At 47.0% G+C, this 19,739-nt stretch overlaps 1 protein-coding gene across 3 annotated transcripts in view; it reads left to right on the forward strand.

The window, feature by feature from the left end:
* Nucleotides 1-19,739, forward strand: part of fgf13a (fibroblast growth factor 13a) — an 82,880-nt gene that overhangs the window by 52,025 nt on the left and 11,116 nt on the right. For all 3 annotated transcript variants that reach the window (XM_035531955.2, XM_027019175.3, XM_035531956.2), the window contains 2 exons: nt 9,967-10,077; nt 17,016-17,119. In XM_035531955.2, coding sequence (XP_035387848.1) covers nt 9,967-10,077; nt 17,016-17,119 — 215 coding nt within the window. The remainder of the gene's footprint in view (nt 1-9,966; nt 10,078-17,015; nt 17,120-19,739) is intronic.

A 19,739-nucleotide genomic window follows, 5' to 3' on the forward strand; every position in this document is an offset into this window, starting at 1 on the left:
TACGTAATATCATTTGGTTTCATTACTATCACACTGTCCATGTTCACCGATGCTCATCGGACTGTGTGCCGTGAGCCACGACTCCTGATATACCTGCACTCCTCTCCCGTCTCTGGTTTGTCAGGGTAAGGCAGTAGTAAAGTAGGGTAAACCAGCAACCCAGAACCAGAATCTGGGCTAGCCTCACTGTGCCAGGCTCATGTGGCCTCATTCCTTGGCCTTCACTACTGAAGATCCTGGCCCACTTTGAGAGAGCCAATCCATTTATTTATTTTTTCATTGCTAGGCTTGGCTAAACTAGTCATGTCGTAAATGACGATGGCAATGTTGCCATTTTTGTTGTAGTTGTTGTCATCGTCATCATCATTTTGTTGTAGTTTGTGTTTATTTATTTATGCCCAGTAACAGTTTTCACATCTGTCTAGCTTCTCTTAGATAAATAAAGGCCGGTTCATGTTCATGATGTCATGCCGGGAAACGCTTCAGTTTGACAGTCGCAGCTTTTTTTTTTTTTTTTTTGACACGTCTTTTACTGTGCCGGCCGGAGCAGCGGTGACGTGATTACTGGGTGTTGGGCAGCCGTAGCCTACAACCCCAGGGCGGCCCCCGGTCCTCCCCCCAGGGAGGAGGGCAGGGACATGTGGCTCCTGTCGGCATGGTGCCGCAGGCCTGTCTCCATGACAGGACAGATCGACTAAAACAACGTGACCATAGTGAGTGCACTGGGAGGGTTTAGCGCTCATTGGTTTGAAAGACACAACAAAGGTGTAAAACCTAGGTGAGTGGCAAATGAGTCAAAGTTGAATTCAGCTGAACTTTAAGTGTAGCAACAGTCCGTACAGAATCTAAGGTCATTAATTTTGCCTCTGGGTTAAAGCATATCGATCTCCTTAGAGAAACAATGGCTTCACCAGCCCAAAAGCTGTTTTGACACATATCATCTGTTCCATATCATCTGTAGGCACACTACTGGTGCATTTACACTGTTCCAGTGCAACTTTGCTTCCCAAAATCTCCCATTCAGCTTTTACAGCAAGCATAAGCTGCACTGTAGGTGGTCGTGCAATTCATGATGGTAGTTCTGTGGCAAATCCAGGCTTGCCGTGCAGCGAGAAGTCGAGTGCAGCTCTTTCGTTTATGCAAATTTCTACGTGAACCAATAGCAGTCAGGGCTCATCACATGATGAGTGTTTACCCAATCAGAAAACAAACAGTATTAGCGTGAACAAAGTCTCCTACAACTGCATGAATGAAACAGTAGCTCTTATCAAATGTTCTGCGTCAATATGGAAGAAAAAATCATTTGCAATGTCGAATTACACCGTGAATTTAAATGAGCATTAACAAAATAGAGATGTTTGGAGTAAGCTCTGAGAATTTTTTAGTGTGTCTAGGTGTTTAAAAGCCAGTCATACGTCATTTTCATAAAACAGGTACAAGCCTACACTTTAAAATCATTATATCCTCTTTTGTTATGCTGTCAATTATGCTTTACGGGCAATGATGTAATGCTGCTGTGGTTATATAAAACTGATGTCCCTCTGCAATTCAGAACCCAAGCAGGAAGGATCTTCATTGTGTGACATCATCTTTGTCATTATGATTGATTTTCAGACGCCCCATTCGCACCCCTTAGCAACAAACGGGAGAGCGACGGGGAGCCAAAAAGCGTAACTGGCTGAAACGCTGTAAAACCCAATGAGAAATGGAGGAAGGGAAAACAGGGCGCAAGTCTTCAGTCAGTTTCAGGACGGCAGCGCCGCATACCAGGACTGCACAATTATCTCAGTTCTCCTCAGGACTCCTCAAGACTACCGATGCTTGATGCTTCGTCTCTGTGACAGCGGCTGTTAAAATTACTCTGTGTTTTTGAGGGGCCACCAGGGACTTTACTTCAAGGTAAATCCGAAGCCCAGAGTTCTGATGAGATGCGAAAAATAGCCGCCATCGTGTGCCGGAGGACGGCGTTAGATCCGGGCTGCCGGGTCTGGCGCCTGCCCCGGCTCGCTCGTACGGGTCCAGAACCGGCGGTGTAAAGAGGACAGCACTGCCGTGTAATTGGGACGGCAGCGGATTAATGAAGGATGGCCCCGCCCGACTTCTTTGCGTCTCAGTAGCTCATGCCTCAGCTGTTGCAGGTGGCCTGCAGACCCGTACCGCACGTGGTAGTGATGCGCAAAGGCTCGCGAAAGAGGCAGGCCTATGTGCGCCGAAGCACAGGTGTAGGTGTACTGGGGTGTAGATGTACTCAGGTGTAGGTGTACTCGGGTGTAGGTGTACTTGGGTGCAGAGGATGTCTCCAAACGGGACCGCCACCTGAAACTCTTCCTGAATCTTTTACCTTTTACCTTTGACCCTCTGCTTCACTAGGCCATTGTGTCACTTCGTGTCTTTTGTCAGGTTTTAATGAAGTAACATTTCACACTCACTGTGGCATCAACCGCACTGTATTATTCTCTCATTCTTTCTTTCTTTTTCAGAGCATAACTATCATAACACACTCCCATCCTCTGACTACTGTTTCTGTACTGTGCAGAACCCATATTGGACGTGGTTACGAAACTCTTACTCTGGAGTGTGAAGGCCCCGACTTTATCCAGGCTCTTCTCTCGGCCTCCCTCCCCAGGCAGACATGCTTGTGCACCTGGTCCCTGCGCTTGCATATAGATCTCTATGGTCTCTATGACAACCCCCACCATTGCCATGGCACTGGTGACCAGAGTTCTGCAGTGTAAATCCTGTTTATACAGGCATAGCATTGTTGCCTGAGCTCTCAGTAATAGTATACTGACAGCATGTGGTAAAGAAAAGGAGGTGTGTTCATATTCTGGTTTTCCAACACACGAGACTTCCTGTGATGCCTTTAAGAAATTATTCATTCGATCAATCATTCATTTATTCATGGATTTTTGCAGTGTGCACAGCTGTTTTCCGATCTCATGGAAAACTTTGGAGATTTGAAAATGGCAGTAAACTGCAGTTTGTTCTCCTTTGTCTTCTTTTCATCGTTACTGTCTCTTTCAGTGTGCACATACATTATTGTGACCTTATTTTTACCCCAAGAAATATTAAAATATGCCAATGAAATATAACACATTTGCACCCAGGGGAAAGGAAAATGTAAAATTACTCAAGAGAAAACAGATCAAAAACCGATCAACACCCACTGAATTCTTGAGAAAGGCTGTCCCGAGGCCCGTTAACCGCAGCGCCATCTAGTGGCTACAACTGGCAACCACAAGCCTACGCTATCCGAGGTGATGTCATCCTTCCCCGCCAGGGAGCACTGGCAAGGCTGCATGTTGCCAATATTCCAGTGCTGCCAGGCTGACCGAGTCGGGGTGGGGGGATCAGTGTGGCCATCTGTAGGCCTGTGTGTGTCAGCGGGGGACTCGGTGTGTGGCTGCTCCTCCTGGCTCCCAACAAAGGGAGTGCGTGCCCGAGGAGCCAGGCTGCAGCGGCACGCGGCTCTTGGGCGCCGGTTGCGTATGAAGCAATGGTCTTGCGCACGCACACGACGCGTCTCGGAACCACGTGAGACATTTCAGATTCCAATCCAGTATCTCCGAGACGCCTGCGCGTACTGGGTCTCCAAGACAAGGCAGGATTTATATTATAACTACGTTTGCTTTGTTCTAAATAGCCAAAACCAGCGAGGTGTGTCTTTATCTATGCTTTGTTACAGTCTCTCATAGTAAACAGGCTGCAACAGCGATACCGCCTGTGGAGCGATATATTGTGCAGTCAGCACTTTGTTTTGGTACACGTCTTCCCGTTTACCATTTGTGTCCGCTTTCGCTCTCCGTCGTGCTCCGGTGGGTGGGCTGTGCCCGCAGAGAGATCAGAAATAATCTTATCTGAAACGACTGAAGCCGGAGCGGCTGAGACTTCTTTGGGCCCTGTGTACAAGTCATACATCTAATCTCTGTTCCAGCCTTAGTTATTAAAAGCTGTAAAGGTCAAGTGGTAAGAAAAGTTATGGAAGTAAACGGATCATGTAAAAACATGATGGAGAATGGATTTAACATGTTGAGTTGTGGTGCCAAAATTAAAAAGTGGAACCTGAGATGAATTATTTATGCTAATAATAAATCAAACGAAGCCGTACTATTTTTACGTTGAGAGATACGTTTACTAGCACTCACTGGGCTTCTTTGCGAGTACCTCCACGCTGAACTGGCTAATAACGTGATTCATTCGCGCCACCTAGTGGCCAAATGTAGTAGGTTTAAGACCGTCTCGAAAACTTCAGGCGTTCTTTGCGCTCCCCGTGTCACGCCGTTTGTTGCTCCGTTACTGTTCCGCCAAGCGATAGTAATTAGGATCAAAAACAAGTTCACGAGAATGTCTGTGAAATCCGGTCCCCGCAGATTTTACTTCAGAACAATTTCACTCCATTATTTCATGACATGGAAGAAATTCTACAGGACTACAGTACCAGATGCACGCTGATACGCTGCAGTGGGGAGTGAACGGTCCGGCGTAACCGGTTTACGCGACGCATTAAAGGATCGTTTTACAGCCGTTTGTCTGTAACGTGAGAGGGAAGGATGGCCCTCCTGAAGAGGAAACGCAGTTTCAGCGCACCCGTTCGATTGCTCTCTGCAATTTTGACCCAGAGCGCCGCAGTTTAGTGAACACACGCCCTGTGTTGGCCGGAGCCACAGCGCCTCCCAATGAATCTTTAATGCCCGCTTTTGAAGTCATAATGGCATGTCACTAATGTCCATTAATGATTTCTGAATGCAGCAAGCCCCGCCTCGATGGCTTCTCGGCAGTTCCCCTGAGATTTCTTTTAATATAGTTAAAACTTTGAAAACATCTTACTGCACGCATTGAAACATCGCCGGACTGCGCTTCCTTCCAGCATACTGTCTTCGCATTTTGCCTGATAAACATGACTTTTCCTCTTAGAAAATCTATATCAGGTACGGATTAACTTTCATTCTTTATCTATTTAAAAAGTTATTTCAAAGAATTACCCTAGCCAAGCTTATGAAGTTATCAAAGAACAGAAAAATATGTTGTTTATGTAGATGTTAAATCTGAAAGGATATGCATGCATGGCCATTGTGTTGTTTAGTACAATGGTCCAGTGTGACTGTGGAGAACTGTCCAAGGTTCTGAAATAGGTGCTGCTCGTGTATTGCAGCATATAGGGATTCACTGCTATGCATGTAGTCTGAATCTTAGTCTTAATAGACGAGTTTTTAATTCTGTCTGATATGTGTTATTAAGTACCCACGTGTTTACAAAATTCTGATTTTCCGGTTTTTTTTTTTTTTAACTTCTTAATACTTTAATTAAGGAATTAATCTGAGGAGTAATTTCTTTGTGTAGTCTATTATAATTCTGTAGAATTTGTGACTATGCATATTTAATTTTATATTGTGTATGGATGTTGATTGATTACAAATGGATCTTATGGCCAGTGTTTCGGATTCCAAGTCCTCTTCCCGCACAGCATGCTTTAGCCATTTCATTGTTTTTACACCATATTTATGAATGGTGGTTGTTGTTTGTTTGTTTGTTTATATTTAATTGACTGAGGAGTAAATTGAAAACTAAAATGTGCGATGCAACAATAGTCGAGTACCAGGATTGGCAAACACTGAGCTACGCCTGACTTAAAGTAAATTTTTCATCTAGATGAACGGTCTTTTTTTTTTTTTTAAGGCGGTGATTTAAAGAATTACAGTTGTGTTGATGGGCGCCCGCTTGTGCAGTAGGTGGCGCTATTGCTGAACTTACTGTAGGCCAGTTTGCTGATTGCACTGCGTTGATGGATAGAGTTGGAAGGAGGGAACTGTTCGGCATTTTCAGATGGACGAAACATGTTTTTCTAATCACACAAAAGGTCATGTTGTTACTTTCCTATTCTTCGGTTCTTGTTTTTTTTTTCATTTCATTTCATCCTATCATCTTTTTTCACTCTGGCACGAACTTTTGTGTTCACGCACGACATTATAGAAACAAGTACCGGAAACCGAAGCAACCGGTGAAGTTAAAAAAACGGGCGGTGAAATTGTATAGTTCTCTACGTTCCGATTATAATTCTGATTTTTGTTCAGTAGTCTACGCCAATACATTTGTAATAGGACATCTGCCATTCTGAAAACAACAGAGCATCCCCAAAAATTCTTGTTAATAAATGCAGGTGGGCCAAAGAACCTTCTCTTCTTTGTAAACTATTCACTACCAGGACAACCAACAATCCTCTTGAGGGGTGCCGTATTTCCTGTCTTATCCTAATCGTAACTCGTCTCATCTGAAAGCCCTGCGAAATGTGAAACTGATATATAACAAAGTGATCATTGGAGCTGTTTTTTTCCATCCGGTGTTTCAAGACAATTCACTCTAACAAACTATTCATCCGTCTGTGAACGTCTTGCATTGACGTGAAACCGTAGTCCTGTTTGCTTCGTGATCTGGTGCCGTCTCCTCACGCGACGGGATGAATCTCGTTCTTACGAGAGCCGGGACCGTCAAACGCGTCGCCTGCGTTACGCACGCCATGCACATGTCATTAAAGCAGAATCTGGGATTCCTCACACACTCCTTTGAGGCGGAGTGTTTAACGCGCACAGCGGTGATGCGCCACTGGATGCTGGACACCATTAGGCTGCTTGAAAAGCGTTATGGCTAACTTAATCCTTTAAATACGCGAGATGAATCATTCACACCCATTTTAACCTAGCAACGGTCGTCAGGGACGATGAGATTAACTGAAAGGGGAGGGGGGGGACTCTGAAGAAAATGCTCCGTCGCTGTCTTTGCTAACAGGTGTGCGTTTTTCTGGCTGCGCTTAGAAGCGCCGTCACTCACCTGCGGACGCGCTGTTCCTCGCATGTGCTGTGTCTGTTTCGTGGCATGGTGGGAAACGCGTTTTTGGGACTTGGAGCAAATAATGCCGAGATAGTGGCATTTGGGATCGCAGCGATGCCGAGATAGTGGCATTTGGGATCGCAGCGATGCCGAGATAGTGGCATTTGGGAGATCGATGTCTCTCGATGCGGAACACTGCGATTTGCTGAACGTGGATGCTGTCTTTTGTACCGATGAACACTTTCTGAAGATAAAATGCAGCGTAGGAGAGACAGACGTGTGAATCTGAGGGCATTTTTGTTTTCGTAATTCAAACGAGAGGAAACTCCTTTTAGACTTTCGGCTTTGGGGGCGCAACTTTTGGCGCCTACCCGTTTTTCCACCGGATTATTATTATTTTTTTTATTTATTTAGTTTAGCTCGAACGATGACTGTCATGAAAACTTGGATGTGAGCGACTGATTTGACGATTTATGTATGTGAATCCCGCGGTGGAGCAGGCGGGAGTGGCGAATCTTTTCGTCTGGAAGTTTTTCGGCGCTGCACCGTCAAACTGGCTATGGCTGCAGCGATTGCCAGCTCCCTCATTCGGCAGAAGAGGCAGGCGAGGGAGCGGGAGAAATCTAACGCCTGCCGCTGCGTAAGCAGTCCGAACAAAGCCAAAGGAACATGCGAGAAGCCCAGTCGACTCAGTGTCTTCTCTCGGGTCAAGCTTTTCGGTTCCAAGAAGCGCCGGAGGAGGCGACCAGGTCTGCAGACGCCTTAAGCGTACCGTGGGGGGGGGGTTCCTCACCATCACCCGCCTCATCGCCTCCATAACCATGATAGCCGGTCATCACACAGCTGTCTCCATAAACTACCATTTCATTAGCCGTCATCTCCACCTGTCCAGTGTCTGACAGCGTATTTCTTAAAGTGGCTGTGAACTCGTAGAACAGTAACTTTCCCATTCCGTTTTTATAGTCTACAGAACATGTGATCAGAATTATGTAATTCAAAAAAAAAACAAACCCAAAACGCACATTCAGTCACTCGTGTATGACAAGAGAACGGGAAAGAAATCAGTCCCGTATGAATATTTGTTTTACAGGAGTTCAAAAAAGCTCACCTGGTGTTTTTTTTTTGTTTCAGATGTATTAGAAGTACCAGGGTGGGCACTCATTTCACTGTGTGTGTGTGTGTGTGTGTGTGTGTGTGTGTGTGTGTGTGTGTGTGTGTGTGGAGGGGGGGAGCTAGCGTACACCAGGCTGAGCAAGCCTCTGGTTATTCACTCCTAATTATTTGCACAACACGGGGCCCCATTGCTCTTTGAAAGACAACTCAGTATTGTTCCTGCCAGTCTGGAACAGATATCACAGAAATTATTTTTACGCAGGTTTACTCTAGATAATTTAGTCACACTTGAGGTATGCCTGTATGTGTTGTATGCATTACTTTGAACAAGTTATTTATTTATTTACTGAGCTGCATTGTCTGTCTCCCAAGTGACTGCAGGTTGTGGGTACTGTTGGGGTGCCTTCCATTATAAAACACCGCGGTTGAGTCATCTGTCTCGGTGCGTCCAGCTTGGGTTCCTCTTTCTGTGCGAGCTCTCATAAAGACTGTTAGGACAGGGAAGCGCATTTCCACTGAAGCCAGGTGTCCCATTGGGGAAGGATTTCCTATTAATTAGGACCACAGAGAGCAGACGTTATGACTTCCTCCTCTATTGCACTTCTGTCCCTTTGTTTTCGTGTAAACGAGTTTCTCTCCGACCGTTTGTGTTACCATGACGCTGTAATAAATGTGTGGTGTAATAACCAGGCATTTAGTGTGGTGGTGAATATCTCTGGGGCCGGACCGTCCCCATACACCCATCGCACCGACGGCTCCTCACTGGATCATGTTCACGCCGAGTCTAAATGCGTCCGTCAGAAATCTCGCGCCTGCTCCTTGTTCACTCGCTCTTTCCCCGTCATCTCTCCTTTGCTTATCTGTCTGTCTTATCTACTGTCCATCTGTGTGTGTGTCTGTCTGTCTCGCTCTCACACGTACGAGCGTGTGCAGACAGGCGGAGGGCCACACACACACACCTCAGCTCCTCACCCTGCCGAGGCGGAGGGGAGTGTGAAGGGCTTACATAAGACACGTGCCACCTCATCACTGACAGGGGTTTTCAGAGAGATCTCAGAGCAGCCAGCACCACACACACAAACATAACGTAAATATTTAAATTCTGTTTATTCTACTTTTTTAGGATGCATTATGCAGTTATGTTAGGCAGCACATTCCCTGATGCCCAACACCCAGGCCTCCTGTTACAAGTGTGAAGGCAGTGCGGGGCTGCATCCCTGATCCCGCCCACATTCCGAAGGCTCCTCACAGCTTGGAGGCGATCCATCTCTTTCCTTCCCTCCGCTTGTGCCACTAGCCCAGTCCCAACTACAGAGTAATCACCGCAACGTAGGAAAGCCCTCCCTGAAGGAACGTCATGCCTGTAGACCCCAAATCCTAGCCCCTGTGAGGGAACTGCTCCAGGAGAGGGCGTTCTAAACAGGAAGCTAGCAAAGGAAAAAAAAAAAATAGGACCATGCCAATTACCAAGGCAACCTTTGAGGGAGTAAGGAAAAGAGGCAGTGGAGGAAGAGTTGCATGGATGATGGAGTTGAAAGGTGGTGTATGGCGCAGTGGAGAACGTTGATCACGGTGGCGTTAAGGGACACACACCTAAGACTGAACTGGGACGCGCATGGTTAAGTCCTGCAAGCGACCAGTTAGCCGAAGCTCTAGGTGATATCCATCCATTAAGCCATTTAGTCTTTGATGCAAAAGTGTGAAGTGTGAAGTATTTTCACAAATACCGGTTCACATTCGCTGTCTCGGGTGCCTTAAAATGACGTTAAGCATTTCATCACGTGCAAATGAATACGGCGCCCACGATCTCACAAGTTAGGTCTCTTGGATTTTTTTCCCTCCTTCGTCTTGCATGCGGTTTGTGCCGGGCTTCATCGAGTCTCTCTAACAGCAGCAGGTGTAACCTCCTGGGCCCTGCTGCCGGATGTGTTCGCCTGCCAGCGTGGAGAACCCTGCTAAGTCTCCCAGTCGCGCTCTCTGTGGCAATGCCTGTCTCACAGTCTCTCTCTCTCTCTCTCTTTCTCTCAGAGCCCCAGCTGAAGGGGATCGTGACGAAGCTGTACAGTCGTCAGGGCTTCCATTTGCAGCTCCAAGCAGACGGAACCATCGATGGTACTAAAGAGGAGGACAGCAGTTTCAGTGAGTGCACCGGAGCCTTTTCCCTCCAGTTGTGGAATCTCCCTCTGTGCTCCCGGCACGGAATCGTCTACTGTACACACACCTGCTGGATAAAAGTTCAAATGAGAACATCCCTTCCATTTGTTCTCTTGTGTAGTATTGTTAGCTGGCGGTTTTGCCTTCTCTGAAATTGGACTCCTCCTCCAACTCACATTACCAAACACACTCTCTCTGTCTTCCCCCCTTTCGGGGGGGGGGGGGAGAATATGCGTATACGAACATAAGCTACTGGAGAGCCCAGTCTCACTGTAAAATACCGGAAGTGCTGCTGCCACTTTCTGCTTATCAATTTCAAAGATGGGGCTCCAAACGGAAAGATCGATTGGCTTAAGCATCACAGTCCAAAACGGAACTGTGGCTTATGTTTTCAAAGGCCGTGACCTCTGCTAATTTCCTGAAAATTAAAGCAGAACGGTGGTGTTTGAGAAATAACATCTTTGGAAATGTGACATCTTTCAAAAAGTAAAGGGAATATAAAGTTTACTTTGAGAACAGGTTTTAGAAATAATTTAACACTGATTTTTAAGGAATCTACAAAGATAATTATGTCTTTGGATCTTTCGATGCCATTCTGCAACCCTACAGAGCCTTCAAAAAGTATTTGTACCCCTTGAACTTTTCCACATTTGTTCATGTTACGCCTACAAACTTAAATGTATTTTAATGGGATTTTATGTGATAAATGTACACAAAGTAGCAAGCAAGTAATTATGTAGTGAAAAGAAAATGATACATGGTTTTCAAATTTTTTAATAAATAAAAATCTGGAAAGTGTAGCGTGCATTTGTATTCAGCCCCCCTGACTCAATATTTTGTGGGACCACCTTTCACTGCAGTTACAGCTGCAAGTCTTTTGGGGTACGTCTCTACCAGCTTTGCACATCTACAGGCTGAAATTTTTGCCCATTCTTCTTTGCAAAATGGCTCAAGCTCAGTCAGATTGGATGGAGAGCATCTGTGAACAGCAATTTTTAAGTCTTGCCACAGATTCTCAGTGGGAATTAGGTCTGGACTTTGACTGGGCCATTCTAACACATGAATGTGCTTTCATCCAAACCATTCCACTGTAGCTCTGGCTGTATGTTTAGGGTCATTGTCCTGCTGGAAGGTGAACCTCCGCCCCAGTCTCAGGTCTTTTGCAGCCTCTAACAGGTTTTCCTCCAGGATTGCCCTGTATTTATCTCCATCCATCTTCCCATCAACTCTGACCAGCTTCCCTGTCCCTGCTGAAGAAAAGCATCCCCACAGCATGATGCTGCCACCACCATATTTAAATGTGGGGATGGTGTGTTCAGGGTGATGTTCAGTGTTAGTTTTCCACCACACAGAGTGTTTTGCATTTAGGCCAAAAAGTCCAACTTTGGCCTCATCTGACCAGAGCACCTTCTTCCAGATGTTTGCTCTCTCCCCTACATGGCTTGTTGTAAACTGCAAACGAGACTTCTTATGGCTTGCTTTTAAAAATGGCTTTCTTCTTGGTACTCTTCCATAAAGGCCAGATTTGTGGAGTACACGGCTAACAGGTCTCCTGAGGACAGACTGTCCCACCTGAGCTGTGGATCTCTGCAGCTCCTCCAGAGTGACCATGGGCCTGTTGGCTGCTTCTCTGAGTAGTGCTCTCCTTGCCTGGGCTGTCAGATTAGGTGGACGGCCATGTCTTGGTAGGTTTGCGGTTGTACCATACTCCTGCCATTTTTGGGATGATGGATTGAACAGTGCTCCGTGAGATGTTCACAGCTTGGGATATTTTTTTTATAGCCTAACCCTGCTTAACATTTATCCACAACTTTATCCCTGACCTGTCTGGTGTGTTCCTTGGTTTTGATGATGCTTGATCACCAATGTTCTCTAACAAACCTCTGAGGTCTTCACAAAACAGTTGTAGTTATACTGAGAATAAATTACACACATGTGGCCTCTGTTTGCTAATTTGGTGACCCTGGAAGGCAATTGGTCACACTGGATGTTATTTAGGGGTATGAGAGTACAGGGAGCAGAATACAAATGCACACCACACTTTCCAGATTTTTATTTATTAAAAAAATTGAAAACCATGTATCATTTTGTTTTCACTTCACAATTACTTGCTACTTTGTGTTCATTTATCACATAAAATCCCAATAAAATATATTTAGGTTTGTAGGTGTAACGAAAAAAATGTGGAAAAGTTCAAGGGGTATGAATATCTTTTCAAGGCCTTGTAAATAGCGTGTACTAGGAAGGGTTGGTCGAGGAGCTCAGTTTTTCAATCCCACCCCAGAATAACTCCTAGTAAGCAGCAGCCATGTCATTGATAACTTCAGTCATCCCATCAGGTTCCCACGCAGAACGCGTCTCGACGGAGATAAGCCAGTCTGCCAGGGTCCGGGAGGTCTGCACCGGCTCAGCGGAGGCAGGGATCAAATTAAATCGGCGATGCGTTGCACCGTCGCTCAGCGGACGCGACGTCCCGCAGCCTGTAAACGAGTGCAACTCGCTTCCGTTCGTCATTAACACGGGTTGTGAGCAGCGCGGGAAAGGTAACAGAAGAACGTAATCACCCGGGTGTTTAATTACGCTCTAGACCAGGACGGAGAGGAGCTAATCTGACGGACCTCATCAGGTTTTGTGGTTGTTTCATAATCGAGTACTAATTGTGCCGTGATTCGATTGCTTGAGTAATCAGCTCAGGCTAAAACGGTTTGTCGGTTGTGCCGTTTATTTTAAAGCTCCTGTTATTTGCCTCCAATCACGTATAAAACCTCCAGGCTGCGTGCCGGCTTCATCCGTATTGGTCGGCGGCCACGCCCCGGCCTGACACAACCCCGCCCCCGGCTGCTCGGATTGGCCGCTGCGTCCTGCAGGAGGTGAGGTTGCGTAACAGCCAGCCTCCCTCTCTCAACCAACACCGGTTTTATGGACGGATCGAAAACCGTCCACTGGAGATTGGAAGTGGGAAAAACAGGAGCTTCTATCTCTCGCACTACAAAAATAGATTTGTTAGCATCCGGCTGTCCTAGTCTCCATAGCGACGGCGGTTGATTCCTCTTGGTTGACTTGCATGTGCGCGGTGGTGTGTGTTAGGGAGGATGGGCTGCTCACATGCACTCTAAAAGTCTCTAAAAGTCTCTAAGTCTGTCATTTACACATGATGACACCTAATGCTTTTATTTATACTGTTGAGCATCTGAGATAAAGGTCTACTGCAGAAAGCAAATATATCCCATAAGCCTTATTTTCATTGTTTAATTAAAGTTAAAAACAAACCAATTATGAGGATGAAATATTAAGCATTCAAGTCATGTCTTGCTAAGAGAATATCTCTGTCACATTCTCCCTACCAACGTGTGGGACTGTAATCAGAATGGGGCACCTAGGTAATGAGAGTCCAACTGGTGGATCTTTAATAATAAAGATCTTGTTACAATTGAGCCGCTTTTATCTTCAGCTCTGACGAGTTTTGGGCGGGAGCAGGGTGAACTCTAACCTCTTCCCATTAAATATCAGGTTTGGTCCTTCTATGGCATTGTCTCCATGGAGACTTTAATTTGATTCCTTATCAATGTGTCTGGGCTGGAGACCTTTGCTCCTGTCAACCCGAGAGTTTATTGGCGCTAATGTACCTCCTTTACCTTTTATAGTGTCGCTGTATGTTCCAATCAATTTTATTTGAGTTCTAGACTGAGAAGCTCCACCCCTAAGGCAGTATGTTAATGAGGTATTCTACTTGTTAGAATGCTACCAGATGATATTTAGCCTGATTTCTGTAAAAAGAAATCTCTCTGTACATAAATTAAATACTCACATAAATTAGTTTTTACTTGAATAACTGAAGTATAAATGTATTGTTGAACTGTACATGCTGTACTGCAGATGTGATCAGCTCTGTGAGTGTGCAGTGCAGCCCCTTTAGAAATGCCCGAGCTGCAGATCTTGGGTCAGGGGCTGTGTAATCTCTAGAGGTTCAGACTAATTTCCAGTCTTATTCAGATGGATTCTGCCCAGGAATGTCTGCAGTATCACACCTCTCGGGGATCTGGTTCCATGTAGCCTCCTCTCCTGGGTGCAGGCTGCTGTACTCCCAGCCTGTGCAGGCGTGTTGGCAGTGTTCTCCCCTTGATCTCCTGAGATCCCGCTGTGTCTGTGCTCAGGTGCTCGATTAGCCGCAGGTAATTGACTATCCGCTCCAATCTTACAAAAGTCCAAACCGTGATAACCACCACGGAACAGCTTCTTTGTAGTGTGTGTGTGTGGGTGTGTTTGTGTGTGTGCGTGTGCACATGCACTTCTTTGCATCTGTGGCGGGGGCAGGGAGGCATGTCAGAACACAGCAAATTTCTCTGTATTAAATTTCCCCTTAACTGTAAATGTACACTTAACTGAATTGAATCAATCTGATTGGGCATTAGAGCGACCACTGCCAGCCAGGCACCGCTGCTGGGCCACACCCCCTACCCTTCCTGGGCCAATGGTTTTAGAGAGTGGTGTTTCCACCCAGCCAGAGCAGAGCAGGGGCTGGGGCAGGGCTAGGGCGGGGCTAGGGCCTCAGAGCCACACACAGCTTCCCTTAATCATGGCCGGCGCAGGGAGGACTGCATGGAGCCGTGGTATTAGCCCCACAACAGTTAGATGTTCGTCAGCACTGCCCGTCTCTCTGGGGAAAGCTGGAGGCACACACTGCAGGGGTGGAGGCTTACCTGACGTAGCTGTGGTACACAGAGGTGGTGAGAGAGGAAAAGATCCCTCTTTCTCTTACTTGGAATGCACATTATCAGATAAGATCAGATCTTGGTAGGATTTATTTTTCTTCGTGATTTGTTGATTTTGAACGAAGCTTGTGCCAAGAACTTGGCTGTTAGCTGTAACACTTTATATTAAGGTTCCCTGAACCAACATCACTTGCGTTACGTAACATTAATAAACGATAAAATTCTGTAAATATAAGAATGTTAATATAAGTAAGGTGAGTATTTATTGCCAGTGTTAATATTTTCAGTGCTGCCTACAACCAAATAGACCATGGTGGACATAGCTGAGAAGAAATAAAGCATCTTATGTCAGTAAACTAACAAAGGTAACATGGTGACACAAAGGGATTGACCCTGAGTTTGGAACGTCCTGATGGCGTTACTGACTTTGATTACATTGCTTATGGTTTATTAATGATTATTTCATGTTAATTAGTGTTGTAAGTAATGTTTGTTAAGGGAACCTTAACGTTAAGTGTAACTGAGTTGACCAGAGGCTGGGGAAAGGATGAACTCTGAAAAATATTTTTAACTCGTAGCAAGGTAATAAACTGAGTAACAGAAGAGGGTCTAATCCTGAATGGATTCCCTATTGTGTGGCCACGTGTGTAGCTGAGTGTACTGCTGTGGTTCCTGAGTGTTTCAGAAGTGCATCGAAACGCATTTTCTGGTAGAAATGGTAGTCACGGGACAACACTCGGGTGCACGCTGCTGGCCAAACTGTGATCATATCATATTGCGATGCGCGTGAGGAGGCAGTTTTTGGGGAATGCGGTGAGAACTCGGTACATCTGAGCAGAAAGAGCCACCTTGTCCGTACACACGAGTCCAAAACTGAGCAGGGAAGCACCAGGCAGCTTGGCTTTACAGAATGAGAAAATAGCAAATAGAGTGCAAATAGTCTAAAAATTGCTCTGTTGCAAAATATTCATAAATATATTCAGCCTGTGCTGGAAGTTTGGCTAAAACACAATGTCATGGTGCACATCACATATAATCTTTTATTTTCCTCATGCAAAATCCACTAGTTTTTCATGTGTTAAATATAGATTCAAATATTAAATCTAGATCATTTGTTGGCGTATTTACCATTAGCATATCATTGGGTATTTAGATTTTACTCTTTTAATCTATAATATATATGATCCTTTAATCTAATATTTAGAATTGTGACTCCCTTCCACATCTGCATCATCCTGCACTCTTAATGTGACAGAACAGCCGTCTGTCAGTGGGGAACTCAGTTGTGTATGTGCACATGCAGTCAGTGCTCAGAGGCTTTCTGTCGATCTGGCTGTAAGCCCCCTCGCTGAGTCTGGTTTGTGTGTTAATGGATTATCATGAGACACAGAGGCACACACGCACGCTCCCCACTCCGTGCTGTTATTAGTGCTGTCCTTGCTTTTGCTCTCTGTCGTGACGCGCCAAGTTTCCGCTTCACTTTGTTTCTAACACCAGAACGTTACGTAACAGGTGACCGGACGCTAGTTTCGCCGTTTTCCTCGGAAAGCCGCAGCCAATCGGACGCACTGGCTGCGGTGCCAGTGGTGTGCCGGGCAGCCGGCCCCGGAGGGGGAGATAGACAGCTTTCCGGCTCCCGGCAGGGCAGAGGGACAAAGATGTCAGGCGCTTTGGCAGCGGCAGGGGCCGGCGGGCGCTCCGACGGCTGGCGCTGTTCAGCCACTCCATTCAGCCCCACACAGAAAGGAACAGAATGGCAGGAGTGACGTTTAACAACACAGGGCCGAGTCCATTCTATTGCCTTTGTCTGTTTAGACCTAATGTTCCCCGTGATGCAAGGGCGGAATCCACAGAAAAGCGGCACGAAATAAACCAGCACACAGCCGAGAAGCGAGAAGTGCTCATTTGCACTCATTTGATTAGATAATCCCCGAACACGGGGAAAGATTGCTGGAGATCACAGACGTGCACGTTTACACCCTATGAACAGACTGTAAGGAGCTTTGCAAAACCTGTAGGGTTTCTTCAGGTGAAATCTCGAAACAAGGCGCCCTGAGCATTAAGCCTCCGACTGATTCGCAAGTTGCCGAGGACTTCGCCGCACTGTGAGAGATCGGTTACTACCCTGGATACGGAGCTTTTGTTAGGTGTGTTCTTTATGCTGATTGGTTGGTAAGTGTCTCTGTGTGTCTCTATGTGTCTCTTGCACAGCCATGTTCAACCTCATCCCTGTGGGTCTGCGAGTAGTGGCCATCCAGGGCGTCCAGACCAAACTCTACCTGGCCATGAACAGTGAAGGCTACCTTTACACATCGGTAAGTTTAGGAGCATACTGTGCATGTGTGTGTGTATGTGTGTGTTGAATAGGGAGTCTGCTGTGCTGTTTTTGTCGCTGTAAAAGGAATGAAGAAATGAAAGCACCCAGTGCAGCCGCTGCTCATACTGCACTCGACCTCCATCTACACACACACACGCACACACACGTGCTGTGGCTTTGCTTTGACTCTACAGCTGTACCATGTTTTCTCTCTCATAGTGGACAGCCATTAGTTCTGCTTTGGTAAGTGAATTGCATTAGAAAACGCACTAGAAACTTTCTGAAAACATCACTGCGTTCACAACCTGCCATTGCCTACCGAAACCGTTACTCCTTCTCTCACTCTGCTCCCACACACATACGCACACACACCCACACACGCATACAAACACACACACACACACACACGCAGTGTATTCTTTCTCATCTAATTCGGCTCCTTCCTTCCATACGGTGGCCTCTCACAGCCGGATTCTGTGCAGCTGGGACTATGAGTCAGGCTCTGGATGTCTAACAAGACGTTTTTGTAACCTCAACCCCACAAGCTTCGCTCAAAACTAGTGCACCCCGTCCTAGCCGTATTTAAAGTAGACTACACACGGCTCCCTCGTGGAGGTGACGGGCCTGTGGTGTGCGCTGTGGAGGTGGGTGGTGTTTACCGCACAACCGACCTGCCACGCTCCTGGACCGGACCGAATGACGGCTCGCTCTGGCACAACTCCCGGTTGCTATGGCGACGTGGCCAGGCCAGTACGTGGGCTCAGGCAAGCGCGCGCGGGTGTTTCCCGGCCTGGTGCTGCATGCACCGCAGCGGGGCAGGAACACATGTCTCCGTGGGTTTGGCGGTGGACCCCGATTTGTCCCGTGACAGAAGGCGAGCGCCATGTGCTCGTGCTGTAGCCGAAGGGTCCTTAGACGAGCTGCAGGGTTTAAGAGCCCAGGGCAGCTGGACTCCAGTGTCTGATTAAAATGTGTTAAGTCATGAATAATGCAACCAGCCACCTGCCAGATAGAGATGGACAGACAGAAAGAGACAGACAGAGAGACACACTAGTATATAGACAGACACACAAGAATTCCAGCATGCCTGCAAATGTCAGGATTTCACATAAGTGGAGAAAACGACAGCGGCCTGTACTTTCTGGAGAGAGGGAGAGAGAGTAAGTTTTTCAGAGAAAATACCACCAAATGAGCTGCTTGCAGTAGTTCTACAATTATTTCACTCTCTCTCTCCCCATTAAAACATCTCCTCCATGTGGTGAACCAAAGCATGGAGGAGTGCAACCATCTCCTGTCTGCTGTATAAGTGATGAGCAGTGACGTCTCCTCACCAAGACCAGTCACTCCGGTCTCGTTCCAGCATGGCTGCGTATGTCCCAGTCTCGTAGCACGCAGTGGCTGAGCCGTCGTGACTCTGCTCAGGCAGAATGGGCGTGCGGCGCGGGAGAGAGCCAGTGGCGCCGTGGTCCGTCAAAACATCCAGAGGGGTTGGTGTGGCACACGATCAGACCGTAATGAGCACCGCTGCTGCGGGGACCGTACCACACCCGTGGGGAACCAGAGCGGGAATTAAACACACACACACACGTACGCACGCACGCACGCACACTGACTGTACTTAATGCCACTCGTGACCAGTCCACCACTGGTTAAATTGAATAAAGGTGCTCTAATCTCCACCTCAAGGTGTTTGGCCGTTGCTGGGTAACCTGGGGCGAGGCGGGGCCAGGCTGTATTTGTGTGACCGCTGCTTAGCCTCTCTGCGGCGTAAATCCATAGGTGTTTATGGATTGTTATCACTGCAAACAAGTGGCAAGTGGAGCGGGTACCCACAAGGCTTTGAGGCATTGCCCATGGCAGCTGACTTCATAATCTGGGGAATTCCCGAACGTGTTTGCCCTCGTTTCCATCTGACAAAAAGACTCTTTAGCGGTTCCCGAATTCACGGCCATCTGCCTGATAGATGCGGAGAATTCGTGCGTTGCGGCCTGTGCCGAGGTTGTGTGAAAGGCTCCGCTGCAACAGTGCGGATCAACCCTCCAGTGACACGGGTCTCTTGTGGGGGGGTGGCAGCTTCTGTCTGAGGAAGAGCTGGGGGCTCACCCGGCACCCATTGGCAGGCAGGCGGGCGTGGGCCGCAGCTTGGCTGTGTGTGTTCGGAAGGAGTCCGCTCTTATGGGGCAACCCGACCGCCAGTGGCAGCCAACGGAGGCTGAAGGACCAGCCAATGAGTAGGGGGTATAATGGCATGTGTATTCATCCTGGACAATCAGAGCACACATGTTATGGTTTGGTGCGTGCAAGCCTGTGGAAAATACACACTAGTCTCCTGTGCGAAGGTTGATGAACAAGATGTCTGACTGAATCAGTCACACTGTGGCGAATGCACATGACACGTTGTGTCGGCACTGTGGGGTATGTGTGCAGAATCACACGAACATGCTAACATGCTGTTCAGAGCCGCACCCAGATGTGCCAATCATTTTCATGCTTGGCTTACACTCTTAACCAGAGCAACTTACACTTTCAGTAATGTTACAGAGGTAAGCAAATAGGTGTCTTGCCCAAGAACTCTTACTGGTATAGCATGGTGCGTTTGACCAGACAGAAGACTGAAC

The sequence above is a fragment of the Electrophorus electricus genome, chromosome 16 (genome assembly GCF_041902795.1).
Source record: "Electrophorus electricus isolate QZ-2024a chromosome 16, ASM4190279v1, whole genome shotgun sequence".
Classification (NCBI taxonomy): domain Eukaryota; kingdom Metazoa; phylum Chordata; class Actinopteri; order Gymnotiformes; family Gymnotidae; genus Electrophorus; species Electrophorus electricus.